The sequence below is a fragment of the Phragmites australis genome, chromosome 6 (genome assembly GCF_958298935.1).
Source record: "Phragmites australis chromosome 6, lpPhrAust1.1, whole genome shotgun sequence".
Taxonomy (NCBI): domain Eukaryota; kingdom Viridiplantae; phylum Streptophyta; class Magnoliopsida; order Poales; family Poaceae; genus Phragmites; species Phragmites australis.
Window position 1 is genome coordinate 39,276,671 of NC_084926.1, and position 15,844 is coordinate 39,292,514.

At 44.4% G+C, this 15,844-nt stretch overlaps 2 protein-coding genes across 2 annotated transcripts in view; both read left to right on the forward strand.

The window, feature by feature from the left end:
- Nucleotides 1-1,426: 1,426 nt before the first annotated feature.
- LOC133922407 (uncharacterized) lies at nucleotides 1,427-2,845 on the forward strand. Its single transcript, XM_062367735.1, has one exon. The coding sequence runs from the start codon at nucleotides 2,254-2,256 to the stop codon at nucleotides 2,803-2,805; it is 552 nt and encodes a 183-aa protein (XP_062223719.1). The 5' UTR covers nucleotides 1,427-2,253; the 3' UTR covers nucleotides 2,806-2,845.
- Nucleotides 2,846-14,296: 11,451 nt separating this feature from the next.
- Nucleotides 14,297-15,844, forward strand: part of LOC133923217 (uncharacterized) — a 40,085-nt gene continuing 38,537 nt past the window's right edge. Inside the window, exon 1 of the mRNA XM_062368640.1 lies at nucleotides 14,297-14,494. Coding sequence (XP_062224624.1) covers nucleotides 14,297-14,494 — 198 coding nt within the window. The remainder of the gene's footprint in view (nucleotides 14,495-15,844) is intronic.

Below are 15,844 nucleotides of genomic sequence, written 5' to 3' on the forward strand. Positions count from 1 at the left end.
TGGTAACTGCTCTTACAACGTGTGCGTTTGTGCGGTAACTGCTCTTACAACGTGTGTGCTTGTGTGGTAACTGCTCTTACAACGCGTATGCACCTAGGGGTTCACAGTGGTACCAGCACGATGAGATTTTGGCACACCAAACTCCATCAGAGCATGTACTACAGGCGTCCACACTTTGGCATGGAGATCCTTCATCATGGTACATGTAGGGCCAAATTAGCTGGTCTAGAAACACTTTGGTGGGGTTATAACAGGTAGGACGATGATAAGCAAGGGCACACATGGCAGGGGCCAGCGCAGGCTGCTGGGATGAGGGTCACACAACCACTAGACGCTTACACTCTTGGGGATTGCATGCGTCGTCGTCGTTGAGTAGGCAATGCACTTGTACTTATTCATGACACATGTATTATTCACTTTATTTTTTAAGTCATCTCTATTATATCTTATTCACTATATTATTAATATAATTATTTTTAACTTATTTAATATCTATAAAATAATTATGACACATAACTTTATTTATTACTTATTTGTTAAATAATTACATATTAATTATTATATTTAATATTTTTTAAATAATGATGGATTCGTGCTTTAGTACAGAGCCAGAACGTTGTAGTTAAAGAGCGATAAATCTATGATGAAATCTTCTAGTATAGCATTTTTATGGGTACCTACAACGATTTGTATAGCATTAAATGGTAGGGTACTAGAGCGGTTACCAAATAAGCACACGTGTTGTAAGAATTTATAAGAACACTTAACACACAAGCACACACGTTACAAGAGCCGTTACCATATAAGCACACGTGTTACAAGAGCAGTTATCATATAAGCACACGCGTTGAAAGAGCAGTTACCACATAAACACACATATTATAAGAATTTATAAGAGTAATTACCACACGTGTTACAAGAGTAGTTATCATGCAAGCGCGACCGTACGGCAATTTTGGCCATATTCGGTACACGAGGTTCCGAATATGATTCTATAAACCATATTCAACACCTCATGTATCGAATACACTTAATTTTTGGCACATGTGGTGCCGAATATGATCTATAGTGCCATATCTAGTACCTCATATGATGAAAATGTAGCGTCGGTTCATATTTGGCACCTTATGTACCAAAAAATAGTTTTTGATAAATTAGATGCTGAATACGCATGCTAGAATTGTAAATACGACGATATATTATCTATTTCAGTAAATATGGTCATATATATTATCTACTTTTATATTTTTGCCATTTTTTTTAGTTCTTCCTTCACGCGGTAATCGTCTCGGCTTGAATTCGAAATTGATGTATCAGATTCATATTTGTGGGGATCTGATTGCCGTTCCCTGTTCTTTATTGTTGTGGCATATTTGGATTCGAGACACAAATTGCCAAACTGTGGCAACCCACACACCTTGTGATGGCCTAATCGCTGAACGAAGGGCAATATTAGGCGAGGATGTGGGCCATACTGTCATTCCACAAGTGCGATTGCAAACAAAAGAGTGGCTTCAACTTTATCAAAATAAACTAGTGGCCCGTTTCGCTCGACTTGGACAAGTAACAAAGTTTGGCACCTAGGAAACACGTACCAGTAAGGGATTCTACAATGTAGAGAAGACCTTCACTAAAAATCACTATAGAAATTCCGTGTTTGTAAAAGGATGCGCGCCGCTGAAGTCATGCTATTGGTACTGCCTGAGAGGCCTGCTAATCAGAAACTGGCAAGTGGCAATTCGGTCTTTTCACCCACCCTGTTTGGTGTAGAGTTGTAGACAAATCAATTGAAAATGCGGTATATTCATTTACCAAGTGTTCAAGATAACGCCGAAGACGACGACGAGTTGTACAAGTCTTCTTTAGGAAGGAACAGGTTCATTACAGCACAACACCATCGCTTTCGCACTCGGCTCGGCTGACATGCCGAGGCATTGCACCAAGCCAGCGTCGACTTCGGGGGTATAAATTAAGTTCCGTCATCACTGCAAGACGATCTTTAGCTGTGAGCTTCTGCGGCCATGTGAAAGCGGCCCTGCCGTTGGGGTGCGATCACACGAAATTTTCGGTGACTTAAACCAGTGCCTCTGACGACAGGAAAGGCTGCTTCCAGGAAATTTCGCTCCTGCAGAAAGCATGTTCCTTCCGCATTCATCAAGGAAAAAAGGAAGAAAGAAAGGAACTTCCTTACTGCGCGTCCTTGTCATTGGTGTGGGACTATAAATTAAATGGCAGAGGAGCGCACCAAGGGACATGCCAAGCAAGAGCATGCAGTCCATGACACTAGACATGCCTAATGCCGTGCGAGCGATGAGCTCGCACCTGGGGGCGCCCGTCGCGCGAGAGCCGCTACTGCAGCCGGACCTGCCGCCGCCTCCGCAGATACGAGCGGAGGGTGGACCGCCGGGCGATGCTGACGCGGCCGGCCATGGCCGGAGTTTCCCGTGGCTGGCCACCGCGGGCTTCGGTTACCTCACTTTCAGCTCTGGAATGGCTCTGCACCGCTCGCGTGGCGACCCCGGCGCCGTCGCATTCATCCTCTTCGCGTACGTCGACCTCGTCTTGCTCTTCTACTGCCTCAGGAGGTACGAGCGCGCCGAGCCAGGCTCGCCGCTCAGGGACTGGCTGAAGGTGGCCGTCTGGCTCCTCACCGCGTCCCTCACGCTATTGTTCTCCTACAAGGTGGCTGCCGTCATGCCCGCCGCCGTCGCCGTGCTCGTCTGGGTATTGGGGCTCGCCACAATTACCGGAGGGTTTGTTGCTTTTTTCTGCTCTAAAAGACGTAAGACTTCTGTACGATTGTAATAAATTTTTTTCAAAATAGATGGACTTTTCTTATTTCCCACCTAATGTACTTAAAACGCTCAAATAGAAGCAAAGTAATCAAAGAGACAAAGCAATAAGACTAGTTCTATAGCAACATGACTCCACGGATGAAATATAAACCATAGGTTCTCTTCAAGACTATTTCATATGTCTTTGTGTTAAAAAACTCGTAACTTCCAAAGAAAATAGAGAAGATGTACACCGGACAAGGTTATCCTCCAAAATGATAGTTTAGTGGTAAGGGGACTCAAGATCTGCTTAAATACATGAGTATGTGAGTGTTTAAGCCACTAGCATCAAGAAAAACAACCCTACAAAGATGAAATATTGCAGCTCAAAGAAAAAGATCACTGGGCAAGAAACCTCCAAGTTGATGATCTAGAGGTAAGGGTACTCAAGACCTATGAGCATACACTCGTATGTGAGTTTTTATGCCTCTAGCAACAAAAAGAATGATCTCACAATGTGCTGAAATTTCAGCCCAAAAACCAAAACGAAAATCAAAACCAAAAACCGAAAAACTTGCGAACTTGCAAGGGAACCAATAGAGGGAAATTAGAAGGAGGTGAATTCAAACATATACAAAAACATAAACTAAATTACTCAAAGAGATCAGTCCTATTTTAGATGGATTACAAAGATTTATCTCTCAAAACTCTCACATATTATATAGGCTAAGCATTCATCCTTCTCTCCTCTAAAAACCTAGTTCTAAGGCTCTCAAATGAGTGGCACAAGGGGGCTCAAGTGGCTGGTTCAAAGTTCTCACTAGCCCTACCCCTCTATTTATAAACTTACGAAACTTGGCCCTTAAGTTTCCTCCCCTCTCTTGTAGTGCACTCCTACTTACCACCGATGGTATTTTAGTCTATTTTCTGCTTCATTCATCGGACGACCACGACGCCTTCACGGCTTAGCTTCGCCTCGACGCAAGTTTCGCGATGGTGCCACATACTCCTCCAGTCCTCCCACGATTTTGAGGCCAAACCGCGAAACCGCTTGCACGCTTCTCAAAGCGTGACTCACCGCCTTGCTTACACCTTAAGCAAGCGCTTCGATGTCGACGCATGTACTCCGTCATGCTATCCTGACCGCCGGCAAGTCTCTCCCGCTCCCGATCCCTCAGGCCGCCTTGTCATTTGCACTGGCATCCCTTAGCTTGACTTTGTCAACACGCCATCTCTATCCGCCTTCAATGCTTTGCTTGACCTCCACGTGTTTATCTAGGATCACCCTTGACTCCGCCTGGTCTCCTTGAGCGTCTGGCACTAAGCACTCCGCTTAGCCCCGATCATCCCGTCGTTGACCGCCAAGTTGCATTCATCACCTGCACACCATGAGACAAGCAAACATATATCTCCAACTCCAATTCCAATTAGTCCATAATCATTATGCTCAAATGAAATCTCAAATCAATTCAAATCATATCAAAACTCATGCAAAACCGAAGATCATCAAACCAAATAAATGACAATGTTAATCACTCATCACAAGAAAACCAAGGCACATTTCAACTTGGTTTCTCAACTTCTGGGGCTCCCCGGTCGGCGTCTCGGTGGCAATCGGCGTCAAGAGTGACGCACAAGGTAACGAGCCGACACGTACTTTGTGCCAGAAGCCAGGCACTGGAAGTCTGCGCGTACGACATAACGTTGCGCACCTCTCTCTCCTCCCTGTTCCTGTCCTCACCCTCACACGCTCTCGAACCGCTGGCCCGCTCTCTCGATCTCCCTCATTCTCAAGTCTCAACTCTCTCACCCCAATCAAAGCTGCTACTTGTGGCCATCATCGACATTGCCAGTGTCATCTCTCCTTCAAAGCTGCCGGTCGATCTAACAACTTTGTCTAACGTCATCTTCAGCAGACACTCTAAAATTTCATCTTTTATAATATTATTACATCATCTCCTAATACTATTATAGTATCATCTATTTTTTTCATCATCAGCAGCTACCTTATTTCCTACATTCCATTACTTACCTCATTTCCTCGGACCCACACGCATACTCAGTGAACAGTGATACGAGGTGCTCGATCCGCCCGCAAGTTTGCCGCTGCCTTCCTCCGTCCGTATTACTGTGCCGCTAGAAACAAGAGCTGTTGGAGAGCATTTCGATCAGCAAAAGGACAAACCAGCAGTCGGCACAGTATTTTGCTGGATCGATACGGGAGCTATTGGAGATGGCCTAATGCTGGCTCAAATTCACATCTCCCGATCGCCTCTGCGCCTGAATCATGGAGGGTTCCCCCGATGTGACAAAGTTTGCTCTTGTTTCCGCGGAGATCTGAGGTTTGGAAGTTGGAACCTCGTCACCGGCCACTGCGTGCGCATCCTTCATGCTCCATGCATGACTTCTCTTGCACGTCATGGGGGAACAAAGTCTGTGCGTACGTGCTACAACGCTGACCCCGTGAGGCACGATAGGAAATAATCCTTAGCGCTTCTGGTAGCGTTAAGCTGTTTTAGTTCTGTTTGGGTAGTTCTCAATTCTGTCAGTTAGCTTCATGTTGTTATTTCAATTAGCTCTGCGCTGATCGGTTTGTGGTCACACAGAGAAGTTGTTAGATTAGTTGGCCCATCATGGTGTTGAGTGCGGGACGTGCTGGAGGTGTGTGTGTGTGGGGGGGGGGGGGGGGTTGGCGCACATTGTGACCACTTCGTGCGGTGTTCAGCTCGGGCATTTCGCTCATTCAATTGAGCTATTGTAGTTATTTAAGCAATAAAATCAGAAAACCACTTCTTCATTTGAGTAGCACAAAAAAGCGTTCTATTATGTCGTGTGCGCTCACTCTGATCAATTCAAAGTTCAATTGATCTTGAAGGATTAGTGAACAAGGCTTTGTCCGACATTTGGTATTAGAGTCATGTTCACAATCCAGCCAGAACCATGTCGTCGTCTCGGACTCCAGCGAGTGCACAGTCACAGACACCTCCGTGACAAAACCATCCTTGTTCACCAACACCTCCTCCACGCCGACCATGGCACCGTGATGATGGTGGCTGTGAGATCGTCGTGCAACATGTCATCAAGGAGGTCAACGGCTCATCAACATACCCGACGCTAACAAGGACGAACTATGGTGAGTGGACATCAATGATGAAAGTTATGCTCCAAGCACGTGTTCTATGGGATGCCATCGAGTACGGTGACATTGGGCTACAGGAAGACATGATGGCTCTAGAGGCCATCCTTTGAGCAGTGCCGCTAGAGATGATATACCCTTTCGGTGAAATGAAGTGCCAAGGAGGCTTGGGAAGCCATGAAAATCATGCGCGTTGGCGTGTAACACCTGTGCAAGGCAAAGGCTCGGTAGCTCCGAAAGCAATTTGAGGGAATTTCATTTTGTGATGGGGAGTCGATCGATGACTTCGCCATTCGTCTCATGGGATTAGTCACCAATCTCGATGTTATCGGCAACCGGATTGAAGATAGCAAGGTCGTCAAGAAGTTCTTTGCATTATTCCACCTAAATTCTCCATCAAAGAAGTCATAGGACGTCTTAAGGTGGCTGAAGATCACCTCAATCTAGGGCCACAAGAGAACAACAACAACAAGCTACTCCTGATGGAAGAAGAATGGGCCGCAAGGATGAAGAATCACCAAGAGGCTGGAGGATCTTCTTTCGGCAACAAAGGCAAGGTTGGTCATCAATGTGCAACAAGAAACCTCTGAAGAAGCAAGAGGGTGGGAACGAGTCTGGTGCGAATCACGACGTCTCTTGTGACAAATGCCAAAATTGCAGTAAAATGGGACAGGGGGTCCATGACTATCGGAGGCTGAAGCGGACCAAAGAGGCACACATGACCCAAGGAGATGAAGAAGAATCCTCCCTGCTGATGGCTATGGCCCATGCCACCCCAACCCCGCCGCCAATTTCTAATGCGCCTGCTCTGCTTCTTTATCTGCTGCAGTCGACACATGTTGCATCATCGCCACTCCAGCTTGTTGAAGAGAGATTCTTCACACAACTTGACCAAGCCCAAGATGTAGACTTGTGGTACCTAGATACTTGGGCCATGAACCACATGGTGGGTTGTCACAGCATCTTCACCGAGCTCGATGGTGGTGTGCATGGCATAGTGTGAAATTTGGTGTTGGTTCGATCGTCGACATTGAAGGACGCTTGACAATTCTCCTCACCTGCAAAATCGGTGGAAACCAGACTCTGATGGAGTGTACCTCATTCTAAGAATCACCACCAACGAAGCAGGCTATCAGATACTCATTCATGATGGAGTGCTCTGAATTTGTGACCAACGACACCGGCTACTCGTTAAGGTAACTAGAACCCAAAACCGGTTGTATATGGTACATCTTAAGATTGCAAGACCGGTATGTTTGTTTGTTCGTAGTGAAGATAGTGTGTGGCGTTGGCATGCCTGATATGTCCATCTCGCCTTCGACACACTTAGAAAGCTGGTCGCAGGTGAGATGGTGTGCGGTCTACCTCGACTCTAGAAGGTCAATCAGCTGTGTGACAGCTAGGTGCCAAGCAAGGAGTAACACAACACCTCACGACTCCTTATTCACCACAGGAAAATGGTGTTGTGGAGTGAAGGAACGAGATGGTATTGGCCATAGCCGGGAGCCTGCTCAAGGCGAAGGAGTTGTTGGGCTACTTCTATGGAGAAGCGGTGAGCACAGTTGTTTACATTTTGAATAGGTCCCCAACTTGGAGTGTGGAGGGTATGACCTCGTTTGAAGCTTGGCATAGTTGCAAGCCGGGTGTTGGCCATCTCAGGACTTTTGGGTTCATCGCCCATGCCAAGTAGACCCACCAAAATATAAAGAACTTGGAAGATCAAAGCAAACCAATGATTTTTGTTGGTTATAAACCGAGCTCCAAAGCGTATCATACATACAATCTAAGCATCGAGTAAATGATCATAACTCGTGATGTGGAGTTCAATGAAGCCACAAAATGGGAGTGGGTGTCGAGGCCCGCTGGAGCTAGCATTGTTCCTACGGACACGTTCGTCCTCAAGTATTCCATGTGCCATGAAGATTCCTCAGCTAGCTCAAGCTCTCCCACGACTTCTCCACAATGCCAAGAGGATGATCCCGCTTGTGTTCAGGACTCACAATCCTCTGACATTAAGGGGGTGCTCGACATCGACCATAACAACGTGCCATTGTGACTTTGCATCATTGACAACATCATCAGGATAGTGACTCCCCCTCTTCACGTGGCATGATCTCAATGCCGGCAAGCTATTCTTAACTTCGACAAAGGAGCTACAATTCTTTCATGAAGCATAGAGACAACGCTATTGGTGGTGTGCAATGCTTGATGAGATCCGGTCCATAGAAGACAATAACACCTGGGAGCTTGTCGAAAGGGGTCAATTTGGAGGAGGTCTTCACTCCAATGGCCCATGTCAAGTCAGTAAGACTTCTGTTGGCCATCTGCAGCACATGAACAATGTAAGGTCCATCACATGGATATGAAATCTTGTTTTCTGAATGGTGAATGTTAAGAAACAGTGTACGTCAAGCAGCCACATGGTTTCATCATTGACAGACAAGAGCCCCGGGAGTACAAACCCAAGAAGGCGCTATATGGGCTTTGCAAGCTCCATGTGCTTGGTATGAGAAACTTGATGCAAGTTTGGTCTCACTGTATTTTTGTAGAAGTTCTTCAAAACATGGCGTTTACACGCACAAGAAAGGTGCAACCCAGTTTGGGATGAAGGACCCGAGAAGCGACTTAACTCGCTTGTCACGCATGAGGATGCGCAGAAAGATGAGTAAGACAGGAAAAGAATTTGATCAACTTCATAGGAAATATTATCTTTATTATTACAAAAAGGTACTCTTAGTACTTACACTTGGGACTTATAGAGTTTATTGATGACCAACGAGCTATGTACATCTATTATCTTAAATCTAAACGACACAGACTAGATTAAGTCGATCAGCAGTGACCCCTATTACTTTGGAGTAGCGTAGGTGATGTTATATAGGCTCCGGATTAGTCATGGAACCAAGCCTGTGGGTTTCTGGGTTTGTATCTCAAGGCTTCGTGATTGCGGTCATGACTGAAACTTCTTATCCACCTTGATCCTTGAGCTCTTGGGTTTTTGCTTGGTTGGTGTTGAACTGCCATATCGACACTCCGCTTGTCGCAACAGAGATCTGCCTTGGGACAACCCCGGATGGTGATGACTCTCTCGGGTCTTGAGATCTTTATGCATTGAGAAGCGTAATGCGTGACTGCCATAAATTTAGCAAGGGTAAGTCTTCTCAAGATGGCATTGTATGCCATCTCAAAGTCGACCACGTCAAAAAGAATATTTTCTATTCAGAAGTTGTCATGCTTCACGAAGGTAACAAGGAACTATATCTGGCCGATGTGGGTGGCCGAAGATCCGAGTAATATACCATGGAAGTCTTGAGTAACCGGTTTGATAGCAGACCGGTAGATCTGCATCCCTTCAAGCGTGTTAGCGAAGAGGATGTTAAGGGAACTCCCTCCATCGATTAGAACTTAGGTAACCCCGCAGTTATTTATCATAGGCTCGAACATTATCGGGAAGCAACTTGACCGTATGAAGTTATCAGTGCAATCTTCTTGGTTGAAGGAGATCTCAATATTTGACCACTTAACGCCTTGACGACCCTTTGGGATGGCAGCTAAGACTTCTCAGGCCACTGTCTTGTACTTCCTTTTGGACAAGTAGGATGTAGAACCACCGAACATATGGAAGATCGTCCTCTTGTCCAGCTGAAAAGACATTGGATCCGTGTCATCCTTACTACCGCTGGAGCTAAAATCCCTACGCTGGGTCGTGACCTCAGTCTTCTTTCCTTTGGCTGCTTTCTAGACCTCCGTTTTGATCGTCTTCTTCAAGAGGCGGTACTCATGGAGATTGTGGTTGTCGGTCTAGTGGAGGTCGTACCAAGGCTTATTGTCGTGTTCACCGGAGCCTAGTGTAGAGTTCTTGCCCTAGGAAGAATCAGGATGCTTGTCAGGATGGGTGTCAGGAGGATCTGCAAAAACTTTCTTAGAATTATTTTTCTTGCCCTTACCTCCATTGATGTTCTTCTTGCACTTGGTCTTTACCCTATCTCCCTCGAGCCCGGGTTGAGGGTGTTGATGCCCTGAGTCTTCTCCTTAGCAAAGAGGAGCATGTCTTCAGCCTTGGTGGACTCATTGATGATCTTAATGTGCTCCGCTGATCTCCTTTTGAAAAAACTCCGGTGAAGTCTTTGGTGTTTACACCTTTAATCACTGGACCATCCGGTTTGTGCACCATCTCCTGAAAAATACTCCAGTGAAGCATCCGGTGTGCACACTATTCATCACCGGACCATCCAGTATGTATACATTTTCAGACACACATTGACACACCTCCTGAAAAATAGTCCGGTGTCCTCCTCACTTAAATACCGGACCATCTGATGAGCACTTCAAATGTTGCCTCTGAATTGAAATGTTTTGGCATGAACTTTATCTGAACATCAGACCATCCGGTGTGGTCAAATTTCCACACACTGGACTATTCGGTGAGTATAATTTTTTTCTAGCTTATAGATAAACACATCAACTCCAATATCTTTGGTTAGTCTCAAACATAGACAAGCACAACCATGCTCATGCAATACCCAAAATCATCAAACCAAATCGACAAACTTATCAATCACTTATCATATATAAACCAATGCTCATTTCAACTTGGTTTTTTAATCTCTAATAGCGAAAACTTCTCGGGGGTAACTTTCGCCGGAGGAAGTGTCCAGATCCATCATAGATTTTTCATCAGATTGATCCGGTTTTATATCTTGATAATCCATGTTGTCAAAAGCTGCAAGGATTGATCTGGACATGTTGTGAATCGGATATTCCCAGTTGTCTTGGCAACCGAGTGGTTCGAATTCTATGCCGTAATCTTTAGCTCATTGATCCATAAATTGACTTACATGATCGCTTGAATTGTCGCCAGAAAGTTCTTCATCGAAATTCACCCAATCGATCATCAGCTCGGCAGGAAGTGAGGTAAAGTTGTCGTGGAACTCCTCATCCAAGAAACCAATTCTTGACGAATGCTTGGGTGACGTCGATAGCATGTTGTGTGTAAACTCTTCAACACATATTGTCATGATCTCTACGGCCAACGCAAGCTGTCAACGATTTATGAACCGCTGATCTAACGAATTTGTTGAAGAGGTAGGGGTGCTTCGAGTAGATAAATCATAGGAGAACATATGGGGGTTTTATATTGGTTCGGGACTTTTAGAGGATAATAATCATACGTTATGTTTGTTTTGTATTGATTTAAACCTGTTAAAAAGGGTACGTGGCTAATCTAGATGAATGTAAACCTAGTCGACGACTTTCTTTCTCGGCTTCGGATGTCTTCTAGCTTGTATAAAGGATTGTGCGAATTCTAATACTTTTATCCTCCGCAGGGGTTTTAGGCTCCGTATATATATGGGAGTATCGTACATCCTCTGAAGTCTTACTTCTTTTTAAGATAGACTTTCCTATTTACGGATACCCTGAGTACCTATAAGTAATTTTTTTATCTAAGAATCTCTTTTCTAAAGATAAAAGATATACTTAAAAATTATAAAAAACCCTAAAATATCTAAATATAATAATTATCCAGTATTAATCGTTAGGGGCCTTTGCGACAGACCAGCCAAGTCAACTGCCTTTGCGACAGACCAGCTGCACTTGGCTAGCGGCTCGTGGTCTCCGTCTGTCTCCGGCTCTCCGCGGCTAACTGCCCGAACAGAGCAGGTCATCGAGGAAGTACGCCTCGATGCCCCCGTCGAGGTCTCCGTGAATTAAAGAGAGTAACCAATTAATTGGACAAATTAGCATGAATATGAACTAAATGTCAGATATCCTGCAAGAGGACCCGGTTCAAACTAAGAGGAGAAACACATTATTTCACAAGGAACCGGGCATGCACCTCCGCGGCGACCCCGTCGGCGGCCGCTCCCTTTCACGCCACGGAACGCCATTGTCACTCGCTCGAGCGAAGGTGGCATTGAGCGCATGAGCAGGAGCTCCATGACGGAGAACCCGTTGTCACAGACCGCTCCCGTGAGCCTGTAGACCTGCAGGTCCCGTCGCGAATCAAGGCGGACAGACTCTTCGCCTGCATCGCTCCGCCGGTGCTGGTACTGACAACCTCGCCGCCTTTCCGCCGTCCTGATCACTCACAAGACAAGAACATATCATAAACGAGGGAGCCCATGCAGAGGAGGAGCCGAGAGAGTTGCTTGGCGATCGATGCGTACATGTGGCGTGAATCGGGTATGGTGCCTCACGGTGAGGTCTGGAAACCCCACCGTCGTCCATCCCACGGCTACCGCTCACGGCCTCCTCTTGCACATCCCAAGTACGTCTGTGGCAAGGAGTACTCATGCACATATCATTTTTTTTTCTTCTTAGATCATCCTGCGTTTAATTTCCTGCTACTTAAAAAAATCGTGCTCTTTCCTTGAAAGTCGTACTTGTATCCTTTGGGTGATCTTCTATTTCAATAAAAACATTCATCAGATATGTACAGTTGCATTTTTAACTGTAATGGACATGTTTAGTGAAGCTTAAATTACTTCTTATGTGTAGTCATCAGATATGTTCTCTTCATGTGCTTATTCATAAATTAAAATTCAAGTGTGCAACGCCGATGCTCTTTTCACGTGTGCAAATTAAATTCATTCAATTCATGCCTTCATGTGTACAACACCGCATATATGGATCAAAGAGAAATTAATTAAACACAAGAAAATTTAGGTTGAGTTAACTAATCTTTTCGTTAATTTACATAAAAACTTAAATTTACTTTTCGCCGCTGCCTTCCTTCTCCTCGCCATTGAAAGAGAGCTTGCTCCTCTACTTGTCAAAGGAGAGCTCCACCTCATTCTCTCTCCTTCTAGGACGTACGATACCTCATCTTAGACTAATCAACATAGTTCAACATTGGTGTAAAGCGGCGATTCCTGATAATGAATTCAGGATATATTAAATGATAGACATGTTGATCTGCGTTACTTATGGAGGGATCAAATGGACGTATGAACACGGGGGGTTATTCAGGTCCTGGTCTCCCATATAGATCGGATGAATTGGTTTTTCGAGTCCTCTTTATAAGCCAGATTCTGCCCCTTCATATAACAGGGGAACACAGGGAAAAAAGAGCGTACAAATGGACAAGGTCAAACTGCGTAGCATACCTACTCCTATCTCATCATGGCAGGGGTAAGCACGTCCAATCTGCTTTGGTCGTCTTGCATACTCTGTCTCATCCGTTGTATGTCACACTTGGCTGCAAGGCCATCCTGTAGCATTAAATGCTATGGGACGGGTCATTCCATCCTTACATCTACCGACAGCCACGCTCGCATAAAGAAGATGATTGTGGAAGGAAAAAACTTGAGTTGACGGTATTTAATATGATTTGACTGGTTAGGTAGATACCTGCCCTGCGACTAGTATGGACTGGTGGTAGGACCTTATCCTTTTACCAGGGGGTTGGTCGACTGAGCTTCGTCTTAGTCGCACGGTGAGGCCATGGTCTTGAGGATATCAATCACCGATTGACATTTGGCAGCGGATGCCCGTCAGGTGAGACACCCCCTTACCTACTATACCGACAGTAGTTTTACTAGAGCGGACATGGTGAGGACCCACGATGGAGCTAGAGGGTGTGACAGATCACATTAGAGATGGCGATGGAGAGGGTAGAGGTGGATGGGGAATGGAGGATTGATTTTTTTTTAAAGGGAGGCGAAATGATTGCGGTTGAGAAGTGAAACTGTGTGTGGTAAGTTTTGTACTTTTAACGTTGTCCCCAGACTGCCCTTAAGTATCCCTACCTCACATTCCAAAGTATTCCAGACTCTTCTAAGTGATCAGTCTGAGAAATTTATCTTAAACTATCTGGCTAGGATAAAATTTATCTTAGATACTTCTAACAGTATGTCTTATCTTATACTTCTAACAGATAGATGACTATTTTTGTTGCAGTGTTTGTTTGTGAGGAATATGTTTAGTGATGGCTGTTAGACTGAACCCAACAGCTTCCCTTTGCGGGGCAGATTCCCGTCGTGAAGGGATTCCTGTTCCCTTCAGCGCTCCAACGGTTTCCCTTCACGACGGGATTCCCAGGGTCATTCCTTTTAGGATGGGATTCTCTCTCCGTTCCCTTCGCGATTCCCCTCGAAGGGAAGCTGTTGGAGATGAGAGAAAATAAAGGGAATGAGAACAGGGAAGGGAATCGGGAAGAGAACGAAATGAAGGGAATATAGTTAGGGTAGTCTTAATCCAAGACAAAGCATATCCTGTTTGGCTCAGTAACAGCACCATCGATCTACTCCGTTCCGAGCGTTGTAGTCTATGCACTGCAAGTGACGTGCGACGTTGACGTCAGACCGTGGAGTGATACCAACTTATTGATCCCACGGCAGTAGCTTTTGCTCCCGACTTCTTGGAGGTCGGAGCAACGTCACTGGGCATGGCGCGGCTGGCGAAAGCAACTACCGTCTACCGCGTCAGACGGACCGATCGGATGGATAATCGCAGCCTCTCCAGGCTGCTCCCCTCAAAAAAGAGAGCGAATCTTTCTCGGCTGAACCTGCACCCCTGCCCAGCTGCCCTTGTCCCCTCACCGACATTAATCCTTGGCATGACGGCCATTGGTCTTGCTTTCCTGGTTTGCTTTGCGTTTGGTTTGTTTGCTCGCCTCGCTTTGCTCTTGTCAGCGATGGAGAGCTAATTTGGTTCGCTCGGGCCGATGAGAAAAGGCTGAAAAAAACCAGCAATCGAGGCAACAAGCAAGTCAATCAAATATCTGATTTTTTACCCATTTAGATGGGAAAAATGCAAAACCCCCCAAAGTCACTTGAATTTTGATTTTCCCCCCCAAAAGTTGTTTTCTTGCAAAAAAACCCTCCAAAGATATGGTTTTGTTGCAAAAACACCCACAAAAATTCAATTTTTTTAATTTTTTTTAAAAATCACAAAATATTCTAAAAAAACTAGAGACAATTCATAATTTTTGTGAAATTTGTTTTAAAAATAATATCCTTTGCATCATATTTCATGGAGAGTAAGTTTGAAAAAAAACGTGCAACTCATTTATTAATTCGAGTTAAATGCATAGTTAATTATTTACTAATCCCAAAACCATGAAACAAATTTTTTTAGTCTTCTTACATGATCCTCTATCTTTTAAAAATACATGAAATTTTGAAATAGTTATTGTAACGTGTAGGATTGAGTAAATGTGTTGCAGATAGATTAATTCATAACTAATCCATAACACCTCCAAAATTAGTGAAACCATTTTTATTAGTTTACTTAAACAATTATTTGTGTAGGAAAAATAATGGTAGACATGACAAAGTTAAAATAACATGAGTTAATAAATGAGCTGCACATTTTTCTTTTTTTTCAAACTTCCTCTCCATGAAATATGATACAAAGGATATTATTTTTGAAAACAAACTTCACATAAGGTCTTAAAATTGTCTCTAGTTTTGTTTAGATTTTTTTAGATTTTTTTGTATTTTTGGGGGTTTTTTCAACAAAGTCAAACTTTGGGGATTTTTTTTAACAAAACAACTTTTGGGGGAAAGTCAAAATATAAGTGACTTTTTAGGGGGTTTTTGCATTTTTTTCCCCATTTAGATAAGCAAGCGGCAGCAAGGGATCTAAGACACAGTGAAGACCGGAGATATGTTGGAAAATAGCACTTTTAAATTTAATTTAATTCACTTTCAAAGTATAACATAAACAAGAACATATGCAAATAACGAGCCTCGACTAGATCCGATTAGCTCTGACAAACCCTGACTAGATCCAACTAGCTTTCCGAGTAGTTTTCCGACAAACTCCGACAAGCCCTAACTAGATCTAACTAGCTTTCTGATAAGCCTTGAAAGTTTTCCGAATATGTAATGGATCGCAATGAACAAACTTAGCAGCAGTGTGAGATGTAAAGGCCCCTATGATAATGATGCAACAGACGACGACGAAGATGACGCAGAGGAAGTCGATCGTG